Source organism: Felis catus, chromosome F1, assembly GCF_018350175.1.
Source record: "Felis catus isolate Fca126 chromosome F1, F.catus_Fca126_mat1.0, whole genome shotgun sequence".
Taxonomy (NCBI): domain Eukaryota; kingdom Metazoa; phylum Chordata; class Mammalia; order Carnivora; family Felidae; genus Felis; species Felis catus.
In genome coordinates, this window is record NC_058384.1 from 31361265 (window position 1) to 31385575 (window position 24311).

The window sequence follows — 24311 nt, forward strand, 5'->3', positions numbered from 1 at the left end:
AATGCTAAGGCTGCCTTTGCTTTTCTGACTGAATCAATCAACATTGGGGAAAGAGGCAGAATTCATTGTTATCTTTAAAAGAGAGAGAGAGGGGCGCCTGGGTGGCGCAGTCGGTTAAGCGTCCAACTTCAGCCAGGTCACGATCTCGCGGTCTGTGAGTTTGAGCCCCACGTCAGGCTCTGGGCTGATGGCTCGGAGCCTGGAGACTGTTTCCGATTCTGTGTCTCCCTCTCTCTCTGCCCCTCCCCCGTTCATGCTCTGTCTCGCTCTGTCCCCAAAATAAATAAAAAACGTTGAAAAAAATATTAAAAAAAATTAAAAATTAAAAAAATTAAAAAAAAAATAAAAGAGAGAGAGAATAACATGCCTGCCTCTTCCACACACACAATTGACCCCCAGACCATCTAAACTCATCTTGGCCACCTTTGTAAGATTTCAGAATTTTTTCATTAACCTTATTTTTAGTGCTTTTGTAATGAAATTAAGTTAAAACTGCTAAATATAGCCAAGTAAAATAATTGGGTTCCTAGAGGGTATACTTTAATAATATTAAGGTATGCTAATTATTACTTTGCAAAGAAAACACTTATGTACTTTACATGTATAAAAAGAAATTTCTGCAGGTTTATTAGAGACTTGAGGTTAAATATAAATGAGAGAGGGGCGCCTGGGTGGCTCAGTCGGTTGGGCATCCGACTTCGGCTCAGGTCATGATCTTGCGGTCCATGAGTTCGAGCCCCGCATCAGGCTCTGTGCTGACAGCTCAGAGCCTGGAGCCTGTTTCCGATTCTGTGTCTCCCTCTCTCTCTGACCCTCCCCTGCTCATGCTCTGTCTCTCTCTGTCTCAAAAATAAATAAATGTTAAAAAAAATTAAAAAAAAATATAAATGAGAGAAAGACATAGCAGAGCTGTGTTTAAGTGTAGATTTTGATTCTATGACATCAAGCTTGTTTCATCATCATTTGCTCCGTTCACAGTCCTCACCTCTTATTTCTAAAGCCATCAATTCTTTTTCTGGTGCAAAAAGGAGAGCAGCAACAAATAAGTTTTATATACTGTTTCCTCTTGCTCCTAAAAAGATGGGACAACTTGCAAAGGATGTTAAAATGATCATAAAGCCACAATGACAATCCTGATAATAATTTGCTTAGATATCTTCAGTTTAGAAATATGAGTTAAGAAAGCAGGGAGGGGCATGGGGAATTAAAAAAAAAAAGAAATATGAACTAAGAAAGGAGACAGAAGCAACTGATTATTTGGAAATACCACGAGAGGCACGGTTCCATACCAACAAAACCTAGGTAAGTAGTTCATGGTAACTATTAGACCACTTTTTAGTAGGAGGAAAACATTTTAGAGCAACTCCAGGTACGAGAGCTCCTGGCTTCACTGACAGCAAGTCTATTTGGGATGAGGTGTGGTTCATAGGCTATAAAGAAGATTGTTTTCCTTGTGGAACACGTTGATCGAAGGCTCTCGCTTAAGGCAGCAAGTTAAGGAGCTATAATTTTTTCTTTATAGTCTTTGATTCTTGTAACAAAGGCCCAGGCCAGATAGTTTACACTTTGGCTGGGATGGTATCCTCTGGGTCTACCTTAGTGTTTCAGTGCTTAGAACAGTGTCATTAGACTAGTCCTATGCAGAATTTAAAGTTCAGATTTGACTTTTACACTTGAGTTAATCCACGTAGTCTTGCAAATAGCATTTCCAACCTCTCACTATGCCCTGCCAACTTTACCTCCTAAACTTCTCTGAAATGTCTCTTCTTCTCAACTCCGTAGCCACCACCTGAACCCAAGCTACAATCCTCTCTCACCTGGATACCCCAATAATCTTACTGGTTTTTTGACTCCAGGTCTATCTTCCTACACTTAGTTTTCCATACAGCAGCCAGTACGTGAGCCTTAGAGAAAAATGAGATCATGTAACTACTAGGGTGACAACCCCAGCCTACTTTCTTCTGATCTCTTTAACACGAGAAAGAAGTAATTTTATGTCTTCCTTAAGTTACCATTACTGTACTTTGGGCTTTTCTGTCATGCACAGCCAAACCTGATTCTAATGAATAAAACATGTACTTGAAAGTCAAGAATGCAAGAGTTTAGACATCAGGTTGCCATCCTGGTTTCACTTCTTATAAGCCCTATGACCCCAGTAGATTAGTTACCTAATCTTTCTAAGCCTTTCCCTTCTCACATGTGAAATCAAGATAACATTCCTCAAGGGTGGTTGTGAGGAGCAAATTAGATGGACTATATAAAGCATCTAGCACTGTGCACAGTACATTCTTCATAAATGTACTCTGTCTAATTATATCTGGGGATTTTGACAGGCCAATATGGGACACGGGGACAGCTGTGGACATTCAGAGGTTATCCACATCTAGAAGGTTAGCATGGCAGTAGTGGACCTCATGGCTTGGGAGGTGAATAGACTAGAAACAGAGAAATGCTTCAAACATCTCAAATCTAGCCAATGGCATGAACAATGGAACTGAAGCGGCTACTTACTGAGCCCATTTTTCTGTCCCAGGCACATTCTGGGGGTTAAAGCCACAATGATAAACAAAACACACATGATTCTTGCCCTCACAGAATTTACAGCCTGGTGTGAGAATCAGACATTAAGCTACTAGTGAGCAATTATATGACAATCTGTGGTTAACTACAATGAGGGAGAGGAACAGAATGTCTAGAGACTTGTGTCAGGGTGGGGGTCCTAATGTAATGATGTAGGATTAAGCTGAGATATGAAAGATGAACCTGATTTGACTAAGGGAAAAGAAGCAGAAAGTACTTTCCCCACAGGGAAATGAAAAGCAAAGACTCTGAGGTGGAAAGGTGCATAATGGGTTCCAGTAAATAAGATGAAGCCAGCGTACCTGGATTGGTGAGTCCCAGGGGGGGCCTTGCATGGGACAGGCTGGAGAGGCTGGTCTTACAGAGCCTCATATGCCATTATAAAGGGTTTTAGTCTAAGGATGAGATTCTTCCAAAATGGTACCTACTCTCTTTCGGTGTTTCTTAAATGTGCCCAACCATAAGAATCACCTGGGGCTCTTTTTAATTCCAGACTTTACTGTATACAAAATCCCCTGAGGAGAATAAGCTGGTGGTTGAATGTCATTTATTTCAGTGTAACAGAGAGTTACTGAAACTTTACCAAAGCCTCATGTAAGAATTTAAACTATATAATTAATATGAATTGAACAGCACTAAATTTTTAAAATCTCATACTTGAAGAGGCAGCATTTTAGCATCACTTTTGCCCAGAGCTTTGTTTGATTCATGGTACTTAAAACAGGAACTTGTGTCTACAAGATTACACAGTAGGAAACCAAATGATGAGATGTTCTTTATTGACAGTTCCTAATTTACAGTCAGGTAGTATTTCAGGGGAAGGTTATCAGTTTGCGTTTCCCCACAGAAGCAATATTCCGGGAGGGAAGGGGTACAGGAGCAGGGCCTGCCAGGCTTTGGTGACAGAGGGTGCGACCCTAACTCCAGGGCCTGTTGGTGGCTGTGTTGGGAGGGAGAAGCTGGTCCAGGATCCCAACCCCCCACCCCAGCCCTACTCTGGGCTTTCTCAAAGCTGTGTGGTGGCCAACAACTGATTCCAGACAATGTTTTAAAATTATTTTTTAATTTTTTCTAGGGGAACTAGTCAAACAGTTCATGAGCAGAGAAAAGTGTTTCTACTCATTTGTAAAATTTTGTTGGTTTGTTATCATGATAAGCGTACTCTTAAATCACCATCATTTATCTCCCCCATTCTGCATCCACTTCCCTTCTGGTAACCATCAGTTTGTTCTCTACAATTAAGAGTGTGTTTCTTGGTGTGCCTCTCTCTTTTTCTCTTTTGCTCATTTGTTTTGTTTCTTATATTTCACATATGAGTGAAATCATAGGGTATTTGTCTTTCTCTGACCGATTTATTTCATTTAGCATTATGTCCTGTACCCTCTAGATCCATCCATGGTTTTGCAAATGGCGTGATTTCATTCTTTTTTATCCATTCATCTTCTTTATCTATTCATCTGTCATTGGACACTTGGGCTGCTTCCATCGTTTGGGCTATTGTAAGTAATGATTGCAAACAATTTAGATCTCCATTTTGGTTTATGCTTGGAAGATGAAGTTTGAAAGAAACAAAGGATCTGAAAGTGTGTTTTATAAAATGTTTCTTAAAGACATTTCAAGAGGAAACTACTTGTAAGGAAATTCTTTCCTTACCCTTCTTGCTTCTTTCAACCAATAAGTACCTGCCTATCCTCAAGGGGTTATTGTTAGCATTCAATAAGATGTGTGTGCATGTGTGTGCCTGTGTGTGTGTGTGTGTGTGTGTGTGTGAGAGAGAGAGAGAGAGAGAGAGAGAGAGAGAGAGAGAGAGAATGAGAGGTGGGGGGGCGGAGAGAGAGAAAGAACTTTGTTGACTATAAAGCACTGGAGAAATTCAAGGTGGCATCATTTTCATTACAACAGGGTCTCAGCCAACAGGCTTAGTCCTCAAGATAACAAATTAACTTTAAACACACAGCTGGATTATCAGCAGAGTGAAATTTTTTGTTCAAACCCCTTAGGATTTAAGCTGATGAGAACCACAGAAAGAGCCAAGCTACATCGCAGAAGACTTGGCTAAGAGAGGGAAATTTAACCCTGGTAAGGACAAGTAATATGCTTTCAAGGAAACATTAAACATGCTATCAGCCCTGAATGGCTTGTTAACTAACCTCTGGTGTATCAGCTCATCAGGGAGCAGGTATAATAGAGAAAAGGTAGGGTGGGTAGGGAAGCTGGGCCTCTGTAACCTGCTAAAGGGACTGCTTGGGGACCCAGGGGTCAGGAGACCACATGTGGTCATTAGCCATTTGCCGGGACTGAGTAGTTTCCTGGGATGTGGACTTTGAATGTTAAAATCATGAAAGTCCTGGGTCAACCAGGAGAAACTAGTCCCCATAAGGACACCCTAGCTCTATTTCTGATACACTCTATGATGAACAAGCTACATCATTTCTCCACACCTTATTTCCCCTGTTCATAAGTGAAATTATCCTGTTTTCCTTTTCTACAGGGAAATTCCTCTTCCTTATCAGACATCACTAAATTCTACCCCCAGACACACCAGAATGTAGATGCTCCAGTAGGTTTTTTTTTTTTTTTTGATTTATGGGAAAGCCCAGAAACATTGGATATTTATGGGATCAAAGATTCCAGAACAAGTTAGGAGCTTCTTGTCCATGGTAGGTCTTGGAGTTGTGAAAGGAAGCTAGAGATGAGATTCAAGGGGGTCTCCTGAGGATGGAGGTGAGGGCAGAGGAAGGGAGAAGAAGGTAGTTCAGAGCAGCTAGTCAGGATTCTGTTTCCAGAAATAAGTCAGTGCTGGGAAATTCTGTGTACAGAGTCCCGGGAAATTGCCAAGCTGGGATTCAGGTAACCGTGGAGAAAGAAGTCTTCTGCGGAAACTAAGGGGAACCCAGGACATTGAGAAGACTCAGCTTTTGGAAGGGTCTAGAGAGGCTGAAGAAAGTGGATCTGGCTTTACAGGGGAAGGCGGAGCTTGTAAGGACAGAGGGATTGAAAGGATACAGCTACGAGGACAAGCAGAGATGAGTTGGAGCAGCTGGTACTCGTTGGCACTCTGAGGCGGAGCACCACAAGACTGTGCACCTGGAACTTCTCGACTCTGTGCAGTTTGAACGCTGAGACCTCTTTCAAGTGCAGGCTCCCAAGTGGGCGGTTGATTATGGCTATCCACTGCGACACGTGTGCAGAAGGAATGTGTGAAAGCAAAGAATTGAGTCAAAACCGTGAAGTGCTCTGGGTGAATGCAGTAGGAAATCAGAGAAGGGACTCTGGAGTCCTGGACAAGAAGACAAACTCCCCGTGGTTGTTCAAAGATGGTCCGAAAGAGAGAAGGACGGTATTCTAGGTATGAAGAGCAGCCACGAAGTGAAGCTACGGGATGTGCTCATTTAAAAGCAGAGCAGGCTGGGTGGAAGTAAACGAGAATTGAAGTGGAATCTGACAGTGTTTCCCAACCTTTAACTGTATGGCACTCATTAAAAACGGTAATAATAATGTAGGGTAAACGGAGGCCGCCCTCGCAGCACCAGGCTCTGCCACGTGAACCTAAGTGAAACCCACTGGTGTGCGTGACCCGTTGGCTGATAAAGTCTAGAAGGGGTGAGGGACTGGGTATTGAAGGCCCTGAAGTAAATCAGATAGAGACATTCAGACTAGATTTGTTATGACGCTGGGAGACATTGTCAAAACTTGAAAGGGAAAATGCAATGTTAAATATGGTACTTTAAGGAAAACGCTACGACCACATAATGTAGGATGCATTGGGAATAGGTGATAGTTTGAGAATAGAGAAAGGATGCTATTTTAGAATAAAAGAAATAATATTCTTTTGCATAGTCCGTGATTCAGTTGAAGTACTTGTAGTTACTAAATATTACTGAAACAATCATGTTTAAAAGACTGAAATACATTTTGGAATGAAGTATTAGCAATCTTATTTCTTCTGGCTTGGTTTGGATGATAATGATGATGTCACCATCCTATTTGTCGATTAAAAAAAAAGAAATTATTTAAACTTTTTTTTTTAGAGAGAGCACGCATGAGTAGGGGAGATGAGTGGGGCAGAGGGAGAGAGAGAGAGAGAGAGAGAGAGAGAGAGAGAGAGAGAGAGAGAATCTCAAGCAGGCTCCATGGTAAGCATGGAGCCTGATGAGAGGCTCAATCCAAAGACCCTGGGATTGTGACCTGAGCTGAAATCAAGAGTCAGATCCTCGACCAACTGAGCCACCCAGGCACCCCCCTAAAAGAAAGTATTTAATATGAATAAATCAAACATTGAGTTAAAAAATTTGTTTCCAGGATGCCTAGGCGGCTCAGTTGGTTGAGCAAACAACCCTTGATTTCAATTCAACTCAGGTCACAATCCCAGGGTCATGGGATCAAGCCCTGTATTGGCTCTGTGCTGAGCATGGAGCCTTCTTGAGATTCTCTCTCTCTCTCTCTCTCTCTCTCTCTCTCTCTCTCTCTTTCTCTCTCTCTCTCCCTCTGTCCCTCTCCTCCCCAATTAAAAAAAATTTTTTTTAATTCATTTCCTACCATATATAAGGCTCTAAGCTAGACACCAGGAAAATAATAAGAAAGATGATGTAGAACTCTTAACCTGAGCAGAGATCCTGAAATATAAAATATCCAGGCTTGTTAGAAGGTAGTAAGCACTGAGGCAGAAGCATACATATGGAGGAAGAGGCAATGAATTCTGAAGTGGTGGGAGACTGTTTGATATCTTAGCTGGACCACAAGGGATGAATATAATCAAATGGATGCAGAGAAGGGAAGAGCGTGAACAAAAAAATGCATGAACTTGTATGTGCGAAGTTGCACTGCGCATCCTTTCAAGAGGGTGAGAACCTTAGCATGGCTAGAATAATAGAGTACGGTGGGCGGGGCGGGGGGGGAACACAAAACAGGGGAGGGCTCAGAAGGGAGTGATAAGAGGTGAGACTGGAAAAGAGTAGCATCTCTGAAACTTCCTCTCTCTCTCTCAGTGGAGAAGAGATTTTCCACCAATCTCTCTCGGAGAGGCAGTATAGTGTGTGGTCAGAAGCATGGGCTCTGGAGCCTGAGAACCCATCGAGAGAACTGGAAATCAAGTCTCAGCCCTGCCACCTTCCAGGCAGACCGTCTGATCTCTCCATCCATAAAATATGTCTAACAATACGGTCCTTATAAGGTCTTTGTGAAGACTGAATGAATTAATTCAGGTATGCCATTGAGAACGGGGCCTGGAATGTGGAAAGTGATCGATACATCAGCTATTATTACCATTCTAACATAATCAGCAATAACATCATTATTTTGGCTCTTATGTTAGGAAAATACAATTTTATAAATTATTTATTTGAGAGAGAGAGAGAGAGAGAGAGAGAGAGAGAGAAAGCATGTGAGCAGAGGAGGGGCAGAGGGAGAGAGAGAATCTTAAGCAGACTCCACACCCAGTGCTGAGCAGGAGGCGGGGCTGAGCTGAAATCAAGAGTCAGACACTTAACGGACTGAGCCACCCAGGCGCCCCAGGAAAATACGATTTTAAATCTGAATCTGTCTTATTCATAGATGTACTACATGACTTCCTAGGTTTTGTCAGGAGAAGAACTTGCTGAAATAGCCTTCTCCAAAATATCTTACAAGAATACTCATCTACTACAGTACCTGAGAATCTACCACTGCACATGAATTAAGGCTCAGGGGATTTTAGGAGGAACTTTATAAAGTGTTCAGACTTTAGGAAGAGGGAACACGTAGCCACGAGCAGCTCAGCAGGGATTAGTTTACCACACTAGGTAGGAAAGACAGGGCTGAAACAAGGAAATGCAATGTTGGACAGGTAAGAAAGAAAGTTCCAGCTTGGAGGGTTGTCTGGTGTGTGTGTATGGGGGTTCTTAGGCAGGGTCTTCAGTGCCTTCTGGAAACTAGGGACCATTTTAGTATTAAGAGGGGAAAAGGGAAGGAAGTTGAAAAGGAGAGGGGTGCAGACAAGAAGAGAGAATTGTTTACTTCACAATATTGTTTAGGACCAGCCTTGTTAATAAAAAGTTGCTGAAATGACTTACATCAAGCTGCAGTCAAGTCTTGATGATTTGACCCAACTTGTCTAAAAAATATTAAGGCTATAATCCCTAATACATTTTATATAAAATGATTACTGACACTAATATAAAAGAAAAAATATATTTTATATGTATATTAATATATATATTAATATAATATATATATTTCCCTTTTGATTTGAAGCTAAAGCTGACAGCTGTCAGAATTTGATTCTGTTGGGGTGCTAATGCCTGGTTTACAACTCTGGTGATGGGGAGGAACCATGCGAAGTCATCCTACACTTATAACACTGCCAACGGGGCTTTCCCTTAGACAGGAAATAGTCACAGGGGCTCCAGTGCAGAGAGCGGCCCGGGGAAGGTGAAATGTTTTTGTAATTGCTACTAGGAAAAGAGAGAGCCCGGGGGGATTCTTCTGCCCAAGGGAGTCCCTTCCTGGTTATAACCTAGTTTGTTAGGTGTATGTGGACCAGACGGGTGGAATCAAACCTTCTGAGATGTTGTGGTTAGATTGTTTTAAAGTGTCTGGAGACTCCTGGAAATGTAAGAAGTCATATTTCTCCTCCAACGGACCATCTTCTTGTGGTCCAAATGTGGGCTTTTGAAACCGAAACTATAAGGCCTGTGGCTATAGCCACATATAGGGTGGCGTCTGTTCTCCCCTTTCCCCTATTGGAGGATATATGAAGGCTCTCAAATTCTTGACTTAATGTTTGTGTTTTGATAAACATAGCTCTAAGGTAGCAGGGAGCTATTGAGGAAGGTTCTTGCTTTCTACAGATCTCTCTAGAATAACTGGCTTTCTCAAACTTCTTGTTACAGTCATTCAAAGCATTTATACATCTGGCTGCCTGTGCTATTTTGGAAATAAGCTACAAAAAAAAAAAAAAAAATCTCAGGAGGGTACCTAAGTGGGTTGAAAGGCGACAGGGGAAAGAAAAGGTTTACGTAGGTAGGTATTTTATATCTAGAATGAACTCTGAAATACAATAAATAAAGCATCATCTGATATTGTTCCCTGAAGTCAGCTCAAATGCAGATTTCTAACCATTGTAGGTACTGAATTGGCTTGAAACTGAATGTGCTGCGATTAGAAAAATAAGCCCTTTTATTCACCCTGGACAACAAAAGACCAGGGTATATCTACACTTGGAATATGGTGTATTGCTTTGTTTGCTTAACTTCAAGAAAAGTCTAATGAGGCAGGAGCCAGTCAAGAGGAGAACAGTTAAAATAATCAGAATTAGGGCTTCTACATCCCTTCCATAAGGAGCTACTTAAACAGCAAAATTCTGCAGTGTAAACAGTAGAAGGATGATGTTATGACTGAACTGACACAGTTATGACTGAACTGTGTCCCCTAAAGCTCATATATCGAAGCCCTAGCCCTCAGGACCTCAGAATGTGACTGCATTTGGAGAGAGGGCCTTTAAAGAGGTAATTAAGTTAAAATGGGAGTCATTAGGGTGGGCCCTAATCCAATGTGACTGGTGTCCTTATAAGAAGCGATTGAGATACACAGAAATAGACCGACATCAGACACATGTGCACACACAGCAACAACCGTGTTAAGACATAGGAAGTAGGCAGCTATCTACAAACCAGAGAGAAGGGCCTCAGGAGAAAGCAACCCTGTTGGGAAGGAACTTCCTTCCCAGAGAGAGTGCGGCCCTGCCAATACCTTGATCTTAACCTCCTAGCCTCCGGAATTGTGAGAAAATAGATTTCTGTTGTCTAAGCTCCGCAGTCTGTGGTACGTTGTTACAGCAGCCAAAGCTGACTAATACAGATCAGAACAGATATGATCAAATAATGTAGAATTATGAAGGATCCAGAAAAGAATGTAATTATCTCAGGATACCTCTAGGTCAGGTTTTCTTAAAGTAAGGTCTGCATATTACCCACATCAGAATTACCTATGATACTTTTCAAAATGCAGGCTCCAGACCCCTCTGGAAGTACTAACATGTTCTGGGGTGAGGTCCAAGAATCTATCCTTTCAATAGACATCCCCAGGTGTTTTGCATACTAAAGTTTGAGACCCACTATTCAAGGTCCTGCTCAACCTCTGGACCTTTTCTGGGCCTGGCTGGCTAGTACTAATTACATAGTAGCAAGTGCTGGTGTATCTGTGCTCTGGCAGATTCTCAGTGATCCAGGAACCAAGTATAAATCCCATTGTACATATTAAGTGTCAGCCAGTGTTTACCAGCATATGAGGAATCCTGAATGGGATAGATCAAATAGAATCCATGCCTTACCTATCTTATTCACTTAAGAATATAATGATATATAAAAAAGAACTTATACAACCCAACACCAAGAAAACCAACAGTCCAATTAAAAAATGGGCAGAGCGCATGAGTAGACATTTTTCCAAAGAAGCCATATGGATGACCAACAGACACATGATAGGATGCTCAACATCACTAATCAGCAGAGAAATGCAAATCAAAACAGTAAGATATCACCTCATACCTGTCAGAATAGCTAAACTAAAAAACAATGGAAATAATGAGCGCGGGCAAGGCTGTGGAGAAAAAGGAGCCCTCATGCCTTGTTGGTAGGAATGCAAGCTGGTGCAGCCACTGTGGAAAACAGTATGGAAGTTTCTAGAAAAACTAAAAATAGAACTACCATATATGATCCAGCAATTCCACTACTGGGTATTTATTTACCCAAAGAAAACAAAGACACTAATTCAAAAAGATCTATGCACCCCCATGTTTATTGCAGCATTGTTTACAATAGCCATGACATGGAAGCAAGCAACCATAGGTCCATCCATAGATGAATGGATGAAGATATATATTATAGTGGAATATTACTCAGCCATAAAAAAGTGAACTCTTGCCATTTGCGAAAACATGAATGATCTAGAGGATATAATGCTAAGTAAAATAAATCAGTCAGAGAAAGACAAATACCATATGATTTCACTCATATGTGGAATTTAAGGAACAAAACAGAGGAACAAAGAAACAAAGAAACAAACAAACAAAACCCAGATTCTTAACTACAGAGAAGAAACTGGTGGTTGCTGAGGGGAGGTGGGTGGGGAGATGGGTGAAATAGGTGAAGGGGATTAAGAATACACTTACTGGGATGAGTAATGTATAGAATGGTTGAATCATTATATTGTGCACCTGTAACTAATATAACACTGTAGGTTAACTATACTTGAATAAAAAAGAATATAATGGTATCTTTTGAACAACAATAATCTACAGTATGAATATTTTTTCTCTCACGAGATTTATTTTTAAAGATGTTACTATGTTGGCACCTATATTCTCAGAGAAAATACAAAGGAATAGAAAGGGCATATCTAACTTTTCTATTGCTACACATTAGTTGAAATTATACAGAAAGTTCTCTGATAGGGTCTACCCTTTTTATGCCCCACACAACTGTATATATTAGTGAAAGAGATAAATAACATCTATAAATAAAAACAAATTAATAATAGGTGGAAAGGAATTCTAATCAATTCTTTCAGCCAGGCTCTGTGCTTTCATGCATGGGAATAGAGGGAATAGAATGGAGGGAATGGGAACAGAAGGTATTCGTTCATACGGCATAAAAGTGAATGTTCTTTCTTTCATTTGTGGACCAAGGAGGGAATTAGAAATAGTTGAGAGTCCCAAGCAAACACAGTAACAAATATCATCAAAATAGAATAGGTGGCATTCTGATTTAAACGTGGCAGTTCGCTTAGGGACATGTAAAAACTGCTCCCCACCCATTAACAAATTTGATTAAGGGATATCATCCCTTTTTTTTTTTAAGCTGAAATTTAGGTAGGCCATTTGAGAATGTTCAAGTGGGCAGGTCATTGGGTCATTTTGTCTATTCTCCTTATGGCCGTCCAGAATTTGAAACAGAATGCAGCTCCAGTGTCCCAGGAGTGACCTGGTCTGCCCACGGGTACCTATGGCCACTATTTTTTGAGCACTTATTCAGTGGCAGGCTCTGCCTAAGTGCTTTTCCCTCCTTGACTAACTAAATTTCAGTGTCTCTGGGTAGACCACTCACTCATTCCCACTGGATTCCTATTTTTTTTTTTCTTTAGGGGGATGGGGGTGGGGACGTGGATGGGCGATTGGAACTGTCATTACTGTTCTGGGTGTTCTCCAGAAACAGGAATTCTGACCCTTAAGATGAATTGATTTTAAACTCTAGACCTTTATACTCTGGGGAGGTTCAGAAGAGAAGCCGTGAGCGCAACTGGGTTTTATTAGGAAAGGAAAGAGGGCATCCAGCCTCCCAGGAGGCAGCTTCCCAGTTTGGGCAGTAATGGGTTGGTCCGACGCGGGAGAGCGCTAACAATGAGAACCGGCCGTGTGGTCTGAAAGGCGGCTCTCGATCGGACCGCGGCACTCCTCGTGTGGTGTAAGGACAGCTGCTCCTTACCAGACCGTTCTCAGCCGCCCTCCTCCTGGGAACGGGGCTCGGCGAGGTCCCGCCGGCCTAGGGACCAGGCAGCCCCAAGGGCCGGGACCCGAGGACCAGCGGGATCGGGGACGCGGGCGGCGGCTGCCGAGCCTTCATTAGAGGGCGCTCTGGGGGCGGCTCCGCCGAAGTCTCGGCTCCCGCCGCTTCCTCCCCGCCGCCCCTCCCCGCCACCCCGGCGAACGCGGCCGGGCCCCGGGGAGCGAGTCTCAGCGCCGCGGGGACCGGGCGCGGGCCGCGCCGCAGCCGGAGCGGGGCCGGGCCCCGCCGCCGCCTCCTTCCGCCGGCCCCGCCGCCGGCCATGCATTCTTCCGGCTCCTCTGGCTCCCGCAGCCCGGGCCGGGGCCCGGCCCGCCCGAGGTAACCTCCGGCTCGGCGGGCGCAGGCCCGGGGCTGCGGCGGCGCCGGGCCCGGAACGGCGCGGGGGGGGGGGGCGGGGAAGGGGTGTCGTCGTCGTGCGGTCCGGGGAGGAGGCGGCGGCGGCGGCATGAGGGACGAGGGCGCGGTAGGCCCCGAGGAGGAGGCGGGGGCGCGGGGCATCCGCCCGCCTCCCCGGACCCGCCCCGGTGACAGGTCCGGCCCCTGAGTCCCCGCCGTCCCTCTGTCCGCAGGCAGCCGCGAGGGTTATAGGGTGCCCGCGCGCCCGCTCGCGCCGCGCCTCAGCCGCCGCCGCGTCCATGACCGCGACCCCTCGGCCGGGGACACCCGCCGCCGCCGCCGCCGCCGCCGCGCAGCACCGCGCCCCGGGCCGCCGGCCCCCGGCCCCACTCGCCCCCGCGCTCCACCGCCCGCCGTCCGCGCCAGCCGAGGTGAGCCCGGCGCGCGAGCCGCCCTCGCCGCCGCGACCCCAACCCCAGCCGCGGAAACCGCTGCGGGCGCCCCCCGCACCCCCCCCCACCCCCTCCCGAGCGCTGCCGTCGCCTCTTCCTCCGCGCTTCTAACATCATCCCTGGCTTGCCTGCCCTCCGGTCCGGGACTTCATTCTCATCTGTGCCCCCCGTGCCTTCACCTCCTTCTGGCTTTTGCTCCCCTCCCCCTACTCCCGTCCTTCCTCCTTTCGCTGCCTTAGCCCCCACTTTCTTCCTCTCACCTTCCTGCCCTCTTTTCTAGGCCCTTCTCCTTTTTTTCACCCTGAGTCAAAGGTTAAACAAAAACCCCTTTGCCGCAAATGAACATTGTTAGCGTAACTCGTTTTGCTAAGGCGAGAGACCGTTCTAAGGCACGATCGATGTGCAGGAATGGCAGTGGTTCGGGTACCCAGGTTCTCCTAGCTGGGAAAGGGGATCGGGTCCCTGCAACAGCCTCCTTTCACTCGTGTCGTCAGTTTGGAAATACTGAGGGGGGTCTGAAGCAAGTGGGTCTGTTTTTCTTCCCCAAAGTCCAGACAGCAGACTGCAGTGAGGCGCGGTGCGGGGACGGCCACTGATTAGTTAGTGGGGATAGTATTATCGTTTGCTAAATATATTATGACATACCCTGTGCCTCCGTGAACAGCTCCCTTGACCTTGTGCGGCTCCTCCTCCCTCGCTCTCTGTCCCCCTCTGGAATTTCCCGGAGAGATCACCGAGGTACTACACCGCGAAAGCTTAGACCCTCGATTTTTCTCGTGTTTTTGTGCTAGAGGCGATTTCTATGTTAGTGACTATTTGGATGTGGATGATCCATTTTCCTTTTTAAATGAATTTTTCTTTCACCTCAGAAAGACAGGACGGACGCCCATGTGAGAATGGCTGTGACTTTGGAAGAAGCTCCGTGGCTGGGCTGGATCTTGGTGAAAGCCCTGTTGAGGTTTGCCTTCATGGTCGCCAACAACCTGGTTGCTCTTTTATCCTACCTCTGCTATGTAATTGTACTTCAGCCCCTTCGACTGCTGGACAGTAAGCGGTTCTGGTATATTGAAGGATTCATGTATAAATGGCTTTTAGGAATGGTGGCTTCTTGGGGATGGTATGCTGGATATACAGGTAAGAGTGTGAGCACTTTTGTTTAACGCGTATGAAACAATTTATGATGTTATGCTTAAGTCAGGAGCCATGATTAAATATATATTACATTTGGGGTTGAAGACGCCTTGATGCTTTGGCTATTAAAAAAATAAATAGAAAACAATTCTATTGAGTTGTTTTTTTTTTTCCAGAATCCCAATTTAGGAACGATGATATTTTCAGATGTATAATTTCATAGTTACATCCTGATAAATTCCTTAAATAGTATGTTTTTAATGTGATTGACATTGATTCAAACCGGTCTGCCAAGGCTCACCTAGAGGAATAGGAGTGGGTTATATAGGACTTGAGGGCTTATAAAATGAGATAACATATTTAGCCCATAAACACATTAGGAATTTAGAAAAAGGACTGGGCCATATTTGTGCTAAGATAGTTTAATAAGTTTTTTTCATTTAATGTAGTATTGTGTTAACATTTTGAGTCAAGCAAAACATGGCTTTCTTTCTGTGATGTATGTTTCTTTTGTTTACTAGAATCTATATTTTAATCTCATACATGTGTATTAGAATATTAAATATAAGAATTAAGTTTTATCTATGCCAAACTGATTTATGTTCTGAGTGTCTTTAAGTAGATTTATATTTCTGCCTTTAAATTGCATTTTGGGGAGCCAGATTAATGCTGTTCTGAAGTGGACTTTTAAAGAGCTAAATGAGAAGTAGCGTTTATTTTTATTTTCTCTTTATAAGCCTTATGTGCTTTGAGAACTTGGGCCTCTGATGTGAAAATTCTTTGTTTATTATATTCATTTGACTTTTTTCCCCTAAGAATTACGAAGATGAAAAACAAAAAGCACTGAGGTTTCTAGCACTTGTCTTAGACATTGAGGCTGTTATCATAGGATTTTATAATTGATAGTTTCCTTAGAGATCATGCTGCAGATGCTGCGGTCAGTGGAGTCTGTAGTTCACAGCTTGGAAAAGTGAGGAGGGTATGAGGCTGCTCTTGGGGTCACACAGCATGGCAGTTCCCCGTTTTAAATTCTCTGTCTCCTTCTTTCCTGCCCAGGCTGCATCTGTAGATTTTATCCATATACATAAAAAAAGGACTGACAACACATAGCTTTTATGGAGTCCAGCGGACTCTTGCTAGGTCAGAGTGCTCTCAGTTGCCCCAGATGAAGTCTTTTTTCCTTTTGGCAATGCTATTTATTATTCTGCAAGACCCAAAGCTCCTGGGATAGTGTGTGCATTGCTTCCCTGTCACGGGTCTTGTTGAGATCCCATGCCCTTTGGGTACAGTAGGTGAGCATCTAGTCCTCTTTTAGGACCTTGTGGTAGCAGTAGTAGTGGTAGAGGGGGAAAAAATGAAGTTCTCAACTATGGTGCTTTATTCTTACCTGAAGTACTGCTGTCTTAGAATCGCTTTGTTCTGTGTAGTTTTAAGCTTCCACAAATATGATATGTGGTACTCGTGACTTTGCTCTTTGTATTGTATACTTGTTGGCCAGTTTTAAGTCAACTCAAGATTAGAGTTCTAGAAGTTCATTCTACTTAAACACAATGAAATTAGTGAAATGTTTGTGCCCGTGTGTGTGGTTTGTTGGTGTATAAGGGTTAGCATGATGAGAAGCTGAAAAAAAATTGGCATTGACCTTGAGATTGTAGTGAGTGCAGTGATGCTGCTTGAAGTTCAAGTGAGTTAACCTTTGGCCACAGCATGGCTGCAAGGCATTTCTGAGGATATTTTCTTGTGGTGTCTTTCCCTTGCTGACTGTGGAACTGCGCAGTTTCTTCTGCCACCTGCTTGGAAAGTGGTCCTGGCATGATCTGCATATTTTAGTCTCTCTGAAGCATCTGTTCTCTTCAGGCTACTGCATTCTAACCATTTAAATATAGAATATTGTAGTGTTTATATTTTAAATGGTTTTCCAATAGGTAGAATGCTTTGAGAGGGTTTGATCGTAAGGAAACACAATCAAGAGGTCAAACAAATGTAGAAATGACTTTTGTGGAAAGCCGCAGCTGGGTCTAAAGCAACATAAGCAGGGGATTGGTGAGCAGATGTACCCATGAAAGAGGTTACATTAGCCTTTGTCTGGATTATGTGTTCCATTTCTTCCCTTTGTATCAAGAGGAAGGTGGGATTCAGTTTTTTCCTTTCCCTGTGCTTAAGTTTCACAGACAGAAAATTGAACACTGCCAAAGGGATTCTGCTCGGCAGATCTAAAACGTTCACATTTCAGAATAGAAATCGCCAAACTTTGTTGAAAAACACTTCTGAGGACAACTTAAATATTAAGTAATGAAATGTTAATTGGGAAGTTGGAGATCGAATATTTGTGTATAATATCATTTTTTCAAATTGTGACGTTGAGTCTAAGACAAGTGAATTCTCTGCTGCCTTTGTTGATTATCTAACCTATGCTACCCCAAAGGTAGGTACTTGGGCGAATGCAGCTATTTAAATTTAAATTAATTAAAATGAAAAAAAACCTTAAAATACACTTTCCCAGTCACATCAATCACCTTTCAAGTGCTCTGTATTAGGTGGGTGGTGGCTACTGTATTGGAGAGCACAGACACAGAACACTTCCATCCCCAGAGAAAGTTCCATTGGATAGATCTGATAAATAGTAAGTATGGCTTTTTCCTTTTTCTTAGGAAAAATGCATTTTGTCTTTATAAAAAGAATATTTTTCTGAACATAGTTCTAAACAGATTTCTTTGGGGATGATAGGAGGATTTGTTAAAGTCTTATAAAATTGTGTTTTAATTTTTTTTTAATTTATTTTATTTTTTTGAGAGCGAACCTCAAGCAGGCTCAACACCCAGAGTGGAGCCTGATGTGGGGCTTGGGGCTTGATCTCACGATGCTGAGACCATGACCTGAGCCGAAACCAAGATTCAGAGGCTCAATTGACTGAGCCACCCAAGTGCCCTAAAATTGTCTTTTAATTTGAGGCAAATGTCACAAAAATTACTGCTTTAAACTCAGACTTGCTTCTTGGATGGTGAATGGCAAGGCCAGTCAAAGAACTTGAATGAACATTCTTATACTTAGTTTGTGTTTTTAGAGTTGGAGTACTGCCTGTGGACCCAGAACATGGAGAAAGAGATTTTCTGGTCTTTCTGCCTGTTTGTGACTTTCCAGGGGAACACATTTCGTTTTGTTTTTTTTTTTTTTTTAAGTTTATTTATTTATTTTTGAGAGAGATAGAGAATGGAGGAGGGACAGAGAGAGATGGAGAGAGAGAATCCCAAGCAGGCTCCACGCTGTCAGTGGGAAGCCTGATGTAGGGCTCAAACTCATGAACTGTGAGATCATGACCTGAGCAGAAATCAAGAGTCAGGTGCTCAACCGACAGCCATCTAGGCACCGCCAGGAGAACACATTTGTTGAAAGAACTCTGAGGACATTGGAGTTTGTTCATCCCTAGCTTGCTACTAGGTAGTGATGTAGTTGTTACCACATTTCCTTTCATGGGAAATGCTGTACAAACATCTCATGTTGAGGAAAAGTTGTATACTGTCTTTGACCTAATATTTTGAGAGCAAACAAGAAGAGGTACTAGCTTAACTAATGATCTTCTGTATATTTTATTCAGATCTGGGATAAATCCCTTCCCTCCTCCCAATTTAAGTGAAGCATGGCAAATTTCAGAGAGTTTTTTTTTTTTACATAAAATGTGTTTAAAATAGTTCAATTTTTGTTCACTTTATTTTAAATGTTTATTTATTTATTTTTGAGAGAGAGAGAGTCGGGGAGGGACAGAGTAAGAGAGAGAGAAAGAATCCCAAGCAGGCTCCACACTGTCAGTGCAGAGCCCAAAGGGCTCGATCTCATGAACTATGAGATCATGAACTGAGCCAAGGTCAAGAGCCCACCTGAGCCACACAGGCACTCCCCATTCACTTATTTTAATAAATTTATTGTTCCCCATCCAAACACCTTTAGTTAAAGTCTCTTATACAAAATCATTTAAAAAATATTCATTGTAAGTGGAAGCTCCAGAATTTCTAAATTTTTTTTTTTAACGTTTATTTATTTTTGAGACAGGGAGAGACAGAGCATGAACGGAGGAGGGTCAGAGAGAGGGAGACACAGAATCTGAAACAGGCTCCAGGCTCTGAGCTGTCAGCACAGAGCCCGACGCAGGGCTCGAACTCACAGACCATGAGATCATGACCTGAGCCAAAGTCGGCCGCTTAACCGACTGAGCCACCCAGGTGCCCCCAGAATTTCTATATAGAATAATTGTCTTTGGGCCATAGTCTGGCGGAAGGGAGCTGGGGTGTCAGGAGGCTTGCCACCAGTTTGTTTCTGCCCAGAAAACACTCTTTCCCTCAGATTGGGTATTTGTGGCTTTAGGGAAAGCGGATGGAGATTAGGTTTAGCTGCCCCCCATTCCCCAACTGACAGCTGGCATGACTCCATTAGTCCTTGTGGGTTATTTGATTATTTGATAGTGTTTTACCTTTTTTGCTGGGATACACATTTATTGTGTGAGAAAAACTATTAGGAATTCTATCTGACATCAAAACTCTAGAGATTAAAAATATATCTCCTAGAGCAGTATTTTTCCGCCTTTGAGTCATAAGCCAATTTAGTGTGTCAGGCTGAACATTGAAAAACAGTGAAATAGAATAGAATGAAGATAAAGAGATCAGAAACGTGTATCTGTACTGGGGAGTGCTACAGGATGTATTTTTTACTATAAGCCCACTCAACATTTGAAAGGCACTGTTCTAGTGGAAAGAGCCCTGCAGTTTAGAGTTGGGAGTCACATGGCTTAATCTGGCTTTAACTTTAACATCTCTGCTCACTGGTGGGGGTGAGATCCTTACCTGCTCAGTGCCCACAGCGCTGTGAACTCTTTACAGGTAGAGCTGTGGTCTTTATAACCCTAGAGTAAAGTTTCTTGCCAGAAGCTCACAGAGTTCCCCTTAAGTATTTCTTGAATGATTCCTTTTTTCTTGCACCTCCTTCCCCTAACTTCCTGAAACCTCTGATAGCAAACACATTGCAGTCCACAAAATGTAAACCCTGAGCTGGATCATGTTTTTCACACATGTACATAAATGCATATATATATCCATCTCTTACACTGTCACATTTGTTAATTTAACACACCTTTACTGAGCTTCTATTATATGTGGGAACAGGTGCCCTGGAGATGCTGAGATGCAAAAGACATAGTTGCTGACTTTAAGGAGTTCACAGAAGCCTTGGTGGGGAAGTCAGTGCACCAACAAAGAAAACATCCTGGTATAATGCTCTAGTGGAGATTTACCATGGGATTAAAGAGGAAGGGCTCCTGATCTCATGCAGGTGGTAGGTGGTAGCAGAGAGGGAATAGGGAACTTAGGGACGGAGCTGCTTTAAATGCCTTTTTTTTTTCCACTAGGGAAGTACTTGTCTGTGGGGTTAACTGGATAATCAGTAATTATATCAGATTTAAAAGACTTGCATAATGTGTCAGTTTGAAATTTGTATCTTTGTGATGATAATATTAGCTAGCTAGCATTTATTGACACATTAAACCAAGCGGTGTCCTGAGCGTCTCGGCCATTTAATGCCTACAACAGTCTTACCAGGTCGGTACTTAGCAGGGTGGTATAATGATAATACCTTCCTTTTGTTATTGTTGTGGAAATTCAAACACAGAGGGTCACAGTTATTTCCCTTTAAGCACTAACTGAGTTGATGTCACTATGGGTAGAGTCATTATTGATCTTTATATAATATTCCTAGAGTCTTTTAATCTTTACTACCTGTATGTCCTTTTGTTTCTGAGGCTTGAAATCTCTTTACTAAACTACAGCTTTTAACACCCGAAAGCAATGTCATTGCTATGGATTTCTGCAGGGGGTTAAAAAAAACCTGTTGCTTCAATAGAAATATTTGTAGTATACTATAAATTTAATGAAATGGCACTTTCTTAAATCTCTACCCTTACAGAGAATGACAGTTCAATTAGGATTTTTGTTTTTGAGTGCTTGACAATAGATTGTCAACAGAGTGAAGGGTTACTGCATGATATTAGGTCCATAACATCATGGGCAGAAATCCAGGCAAGGAATTTTCAGTACAATGTTTTGATTTTTATATGAAAAAGTAGTATTAAATGCCTTGAACTCAGCAGTCTGGCAGTACTTTAAGTTTGGAATCTAGTCTTATTTCAAAGATCATATACAATTGAGTAATTTATTTAGATAGTTCTTCTTTAAAAGTATACTCATTCATGCACACATACCCAGGAACACACGAAGCAGTATTTGCAGTTTGTAGTGGTTAAGACCACAGATTCTTGAGTCAAAAAGAGCTGGATAAAACAATTCCTGCTTTCTTTTTGTTTGTTTGGCTGGTATTTCTTTGCCCATTCTTTGTTTTCAAACTTTTAAAATTACTTTGATTTAGAAGTAGTCTAGTAATCAACATGGAGTTAGGTTTTCACTTTATGAGTAAATTTGTAAATTTCTTTGTTTTAATATGAGTTGAATCTATTTATATTTGTATGTCAGATATGCTTTGTTTGGACTCTGGCATTTTATTTTATGTTTTCTGTTGTTTTTTTTTTTTTATTTGAGAGAGAGAGAGAGAGTGTGTGTGTGTGTGAGAGAGAGAGAGAGAGAGAGAGAGAGAGAGAGAGAGAGAGGAGCAGAGGAAGAGAGAGTCTTAAGCAGGCTCAATCCCATGGCCCTGGGGTCATGACCTGAGCTGAAATCAAGAGTTGGATCCTCAACTGACTGAGCCACCCACGCGCCCCATTTCCTGTTTTATATAAATTTTAGGTCTTTCACTGTTTGTTGCTCTTTTGTTATTGTGGTATTTAGGAAGGTTTGTATTTTTCTCTTGTTAGTTGCTTTATATGATGTTCTTAGTTCTCTGTTGATAGTAACTCTTAGTTCTCTTCTAGGAACAAAGGTAAAATTCTGTTTAAATCTTCTCTCTTCCCCTTTCTCTTCTCCATCACCCAATCTTAGTCAATACTCAGTAGCATTTATTCACAATAGTATTTGCATTTATAATATTATGTATACCTCTAGTACTTGATTTTTGAGCTTTAAGACTGTTGACTCCCAGCTATTATGTTAAGGTAATCAGTAAGCTTATTATACTTCCTGCTCCCAATTTTTGTTATTTGCATTTATACATTGTCAAGGCCTATAATATTTATGTTAAATTTATCACCCTTATCTCCCTCTGTTTTAGTCTTAATTCTTCAGTTAAATACATATATAATGCTAACCCAAGGACTTTTGCAGAAATTTTTCCCAGTCATTCTTTGGTTGGCTGAAGTTCATTCACTACTGGCTTCCCAATAAGGATCATGGGAACAATATGGTAATTATTCTTGCAACATGTTTAGAACTTCATTTTTTTGTTGCTTTATACTTGAAGGACAGCTTGGCAGGTAATAAAATCCTTGGCTCACCCTTTCCTAGAGTAATATAGTGTTATACAAATGTCTTCTGGCATTCACTGTGGCTGTGGAGGTGTGTGAAGCCAGCTTGTTTTTTTCCATTATTAATGATTTTATCTTTGTTGCCTATCTGCTGAAAGGATTCTTTCTAATATTTAGTAATTGTACTAAGATACGCTGGTATAGTATATGCTGGCTCATCTGTGCCCTTTTAATATGTGGCTTTAAGTCTCTTTTATTTAGGGAAGTTTTCTTTAATTATATCTTTAAATATTTATTTAGTTTGCTTGTTTTGATTTTCTTTTTTGGCGACCTAATTTTATATTTGTTGGCTCTCCCTTTTTAATCTGTCACTTTCTCATTAATTGTTTTAAACACTTTCTAATATGTGTGAGTTTTTAAAAAATTTTTTTAATGTCTATTTTTTGAGAGAGAGAGAGACAGAGTGTGAGCAGGGGAGGTGCAGAGAGAGAGGGAGACACAGAGTCCGAAGCAGGCTCCAGGCTCTGAGCTGTCAGCACAGAGCCCGACGCAGGGCTCGAACTCACAGACCTTGAGATCATGACCTGAGCCAAAGTTGGACGCTTAAGCGACTGAGCCACCCAGGCGCCCCTCATATGTGTGTTTCTATCTTTAATGTCTCTTACCATGTCTTCTGCACTGTCTCTCTTTGTTCTCATTTCAGTTTCTTCTTCATTTCTGTGACGGTTTTATGTATTCTTCTGTTTCTTTCTTGAGTTCTATCAGTTCATGCTTTCACTATTCCTGTTGCCTAGACATTTCTTCCTTGAGTTCTTATATTTATGCTTTGTGATTTTCTTCATAGTGGTAGTGACTTCACTGATTTTCTTAAATTCATGCGAGCATATTTAGTTATAATTTTTATCTTATATAGTGTAATATTTTTCTAGTGAGCATTCTTTGACATTTGGTACATTGTGCTGCTCATTTCTACCATTTTTCTTACGGTATCTCTAAGTGAATGCTGTGACAGTTACCTTTTTATTCCTTGTACCTTAATGCGTTGGATTCTTCACAGTCAGCTATTTGCAGGAGGTGCGGGTAGGAGGGCCAAGGTAGATTCCAGATTTCTGCCTCAGAGAAAGTCTTTTTTACATATGGCACCTGGGTGTGCTTCTCTATGTTGCCGCAGGTCCTCTGCTTTTCTCCAAACCAGACTGAATTTAGTTGGCTTTTTGCCACCAATTCTGGACTTCCCACTCCTTCCTTTGCGGCTGTGAATGGAGGGACACAGCCTGAGTGTGCCAATGTAAACCCTTCTCTTTAGGGAAGTGCGTTTTTGCTGTTGTTTTTGGAGATCTGCCACAATCCTCATCACATGCCATATTCTGTCTCTGTCTCTGTCTCTGCTTTCACTCCCATCACAGATTCTGTCTGATATCAGTCTTGTTTGATCTCAGTCCTGATCTCATGATTTTTGGAGTTTTTATATATTTGTTTTTCTCCTAGGTTTGCTAAAAGAGAAGTTTTGTAAAGTTTTTTTTTTCTCGGGGCGCCTGGGTGGCTCAGTCGGTTGAGCGTCCGACTTCGGCTCAGGTCACGATCTCGCGGTCTGTGAGTTCGAGCCCCGCGTTGGGCTCTGGGCTGATGGCTCAGAGCCTGGAGCCTGCTTCCGATTCTGTGTCTCCCTCTCTCTCTGCCCCTCCCCCATTCATGCTCTGTCTCTCTCTGTCTCAAAAATAAGTAAATGTTAAAAAAAAAAAATTTTTTTTTAAAAGTTTTTTTTTCTCTTTTTCCTTGTTGCTATGTGTATTTTTCAGACTCTTGTCTATAACTCCCCATGTTCGTATCAGAAAATACAACACAAGATTTTTATTCAACTATGTGTAATTCAGA

The 24311-nt window shown here is 42.2% G+C and overlaps 2 protein-coding genes across 10 annotated transcripts in view; one reads left to right on the forward strand and one right to left on the reverse strand.

The window, feature by feature from the left end:
- Window positions 1-14779, reverse strand: part of LOC123382888 (translation initiation factor IF-2-like) — a 64289-nt gene extending 49510 nt beyond the window's left edge. For 4 of the 7 annotated variants that reach the window (XM_045049187.1, XM_045049188.1, XM_045049189.1 and 1 more), the window contains exon 1: window positions 13041-14424. In XM_045049187.1, the coding sequence (XP_044905122.1) occupies window positions 13051-13758 (708 nt within the window). In that variant the 5' untranslated portion in view covers window positions 13759-14424 and the 3' untranslated portion in view covers window positions 13041-13050. Of the gene's footprint in view, window positions 1-13040; window positions 14425-14554 lie in introns of those variants that run through there. The other 3 variants (XR_006592014.1, XR_006592017.1, XR_006592015.1) reach the window with 1 other exon arrangement.
- Window positions 1-24311, forward strand: part of LPGAT1 (lysophosphatidylglycerol acyltransferase 1) — a 115654-nt gene that overhangs the window by 24694 nt on the left and 66649 nt on the right. Inside the window, exons 1-3 of one of the 3 annotated variants that reach the window (XM_023247836.2) lie at window positions 13304-13439; window positions 13691-13888; window positions 14779-15043. In XM_023247836.2, coding sequence (XP_023103604.2) covers window positions 13757-13888; window positions 14779-15043 — 397 coding nt within the window. In that variant the 5' untranslated portion in view covers window positions 13304-13439; window positions 13691-13756. Of the gene's footprint in view, window positions 1-13303; window positions 13440-13690; window positions 13889-14531; window positions 14648-14778; window positions 15044-24311 lie in introns of those variants that run through there. The other 2 variants (XM_045049186.1, XM_003999322.5) reach the window with 2 other exon arrangements.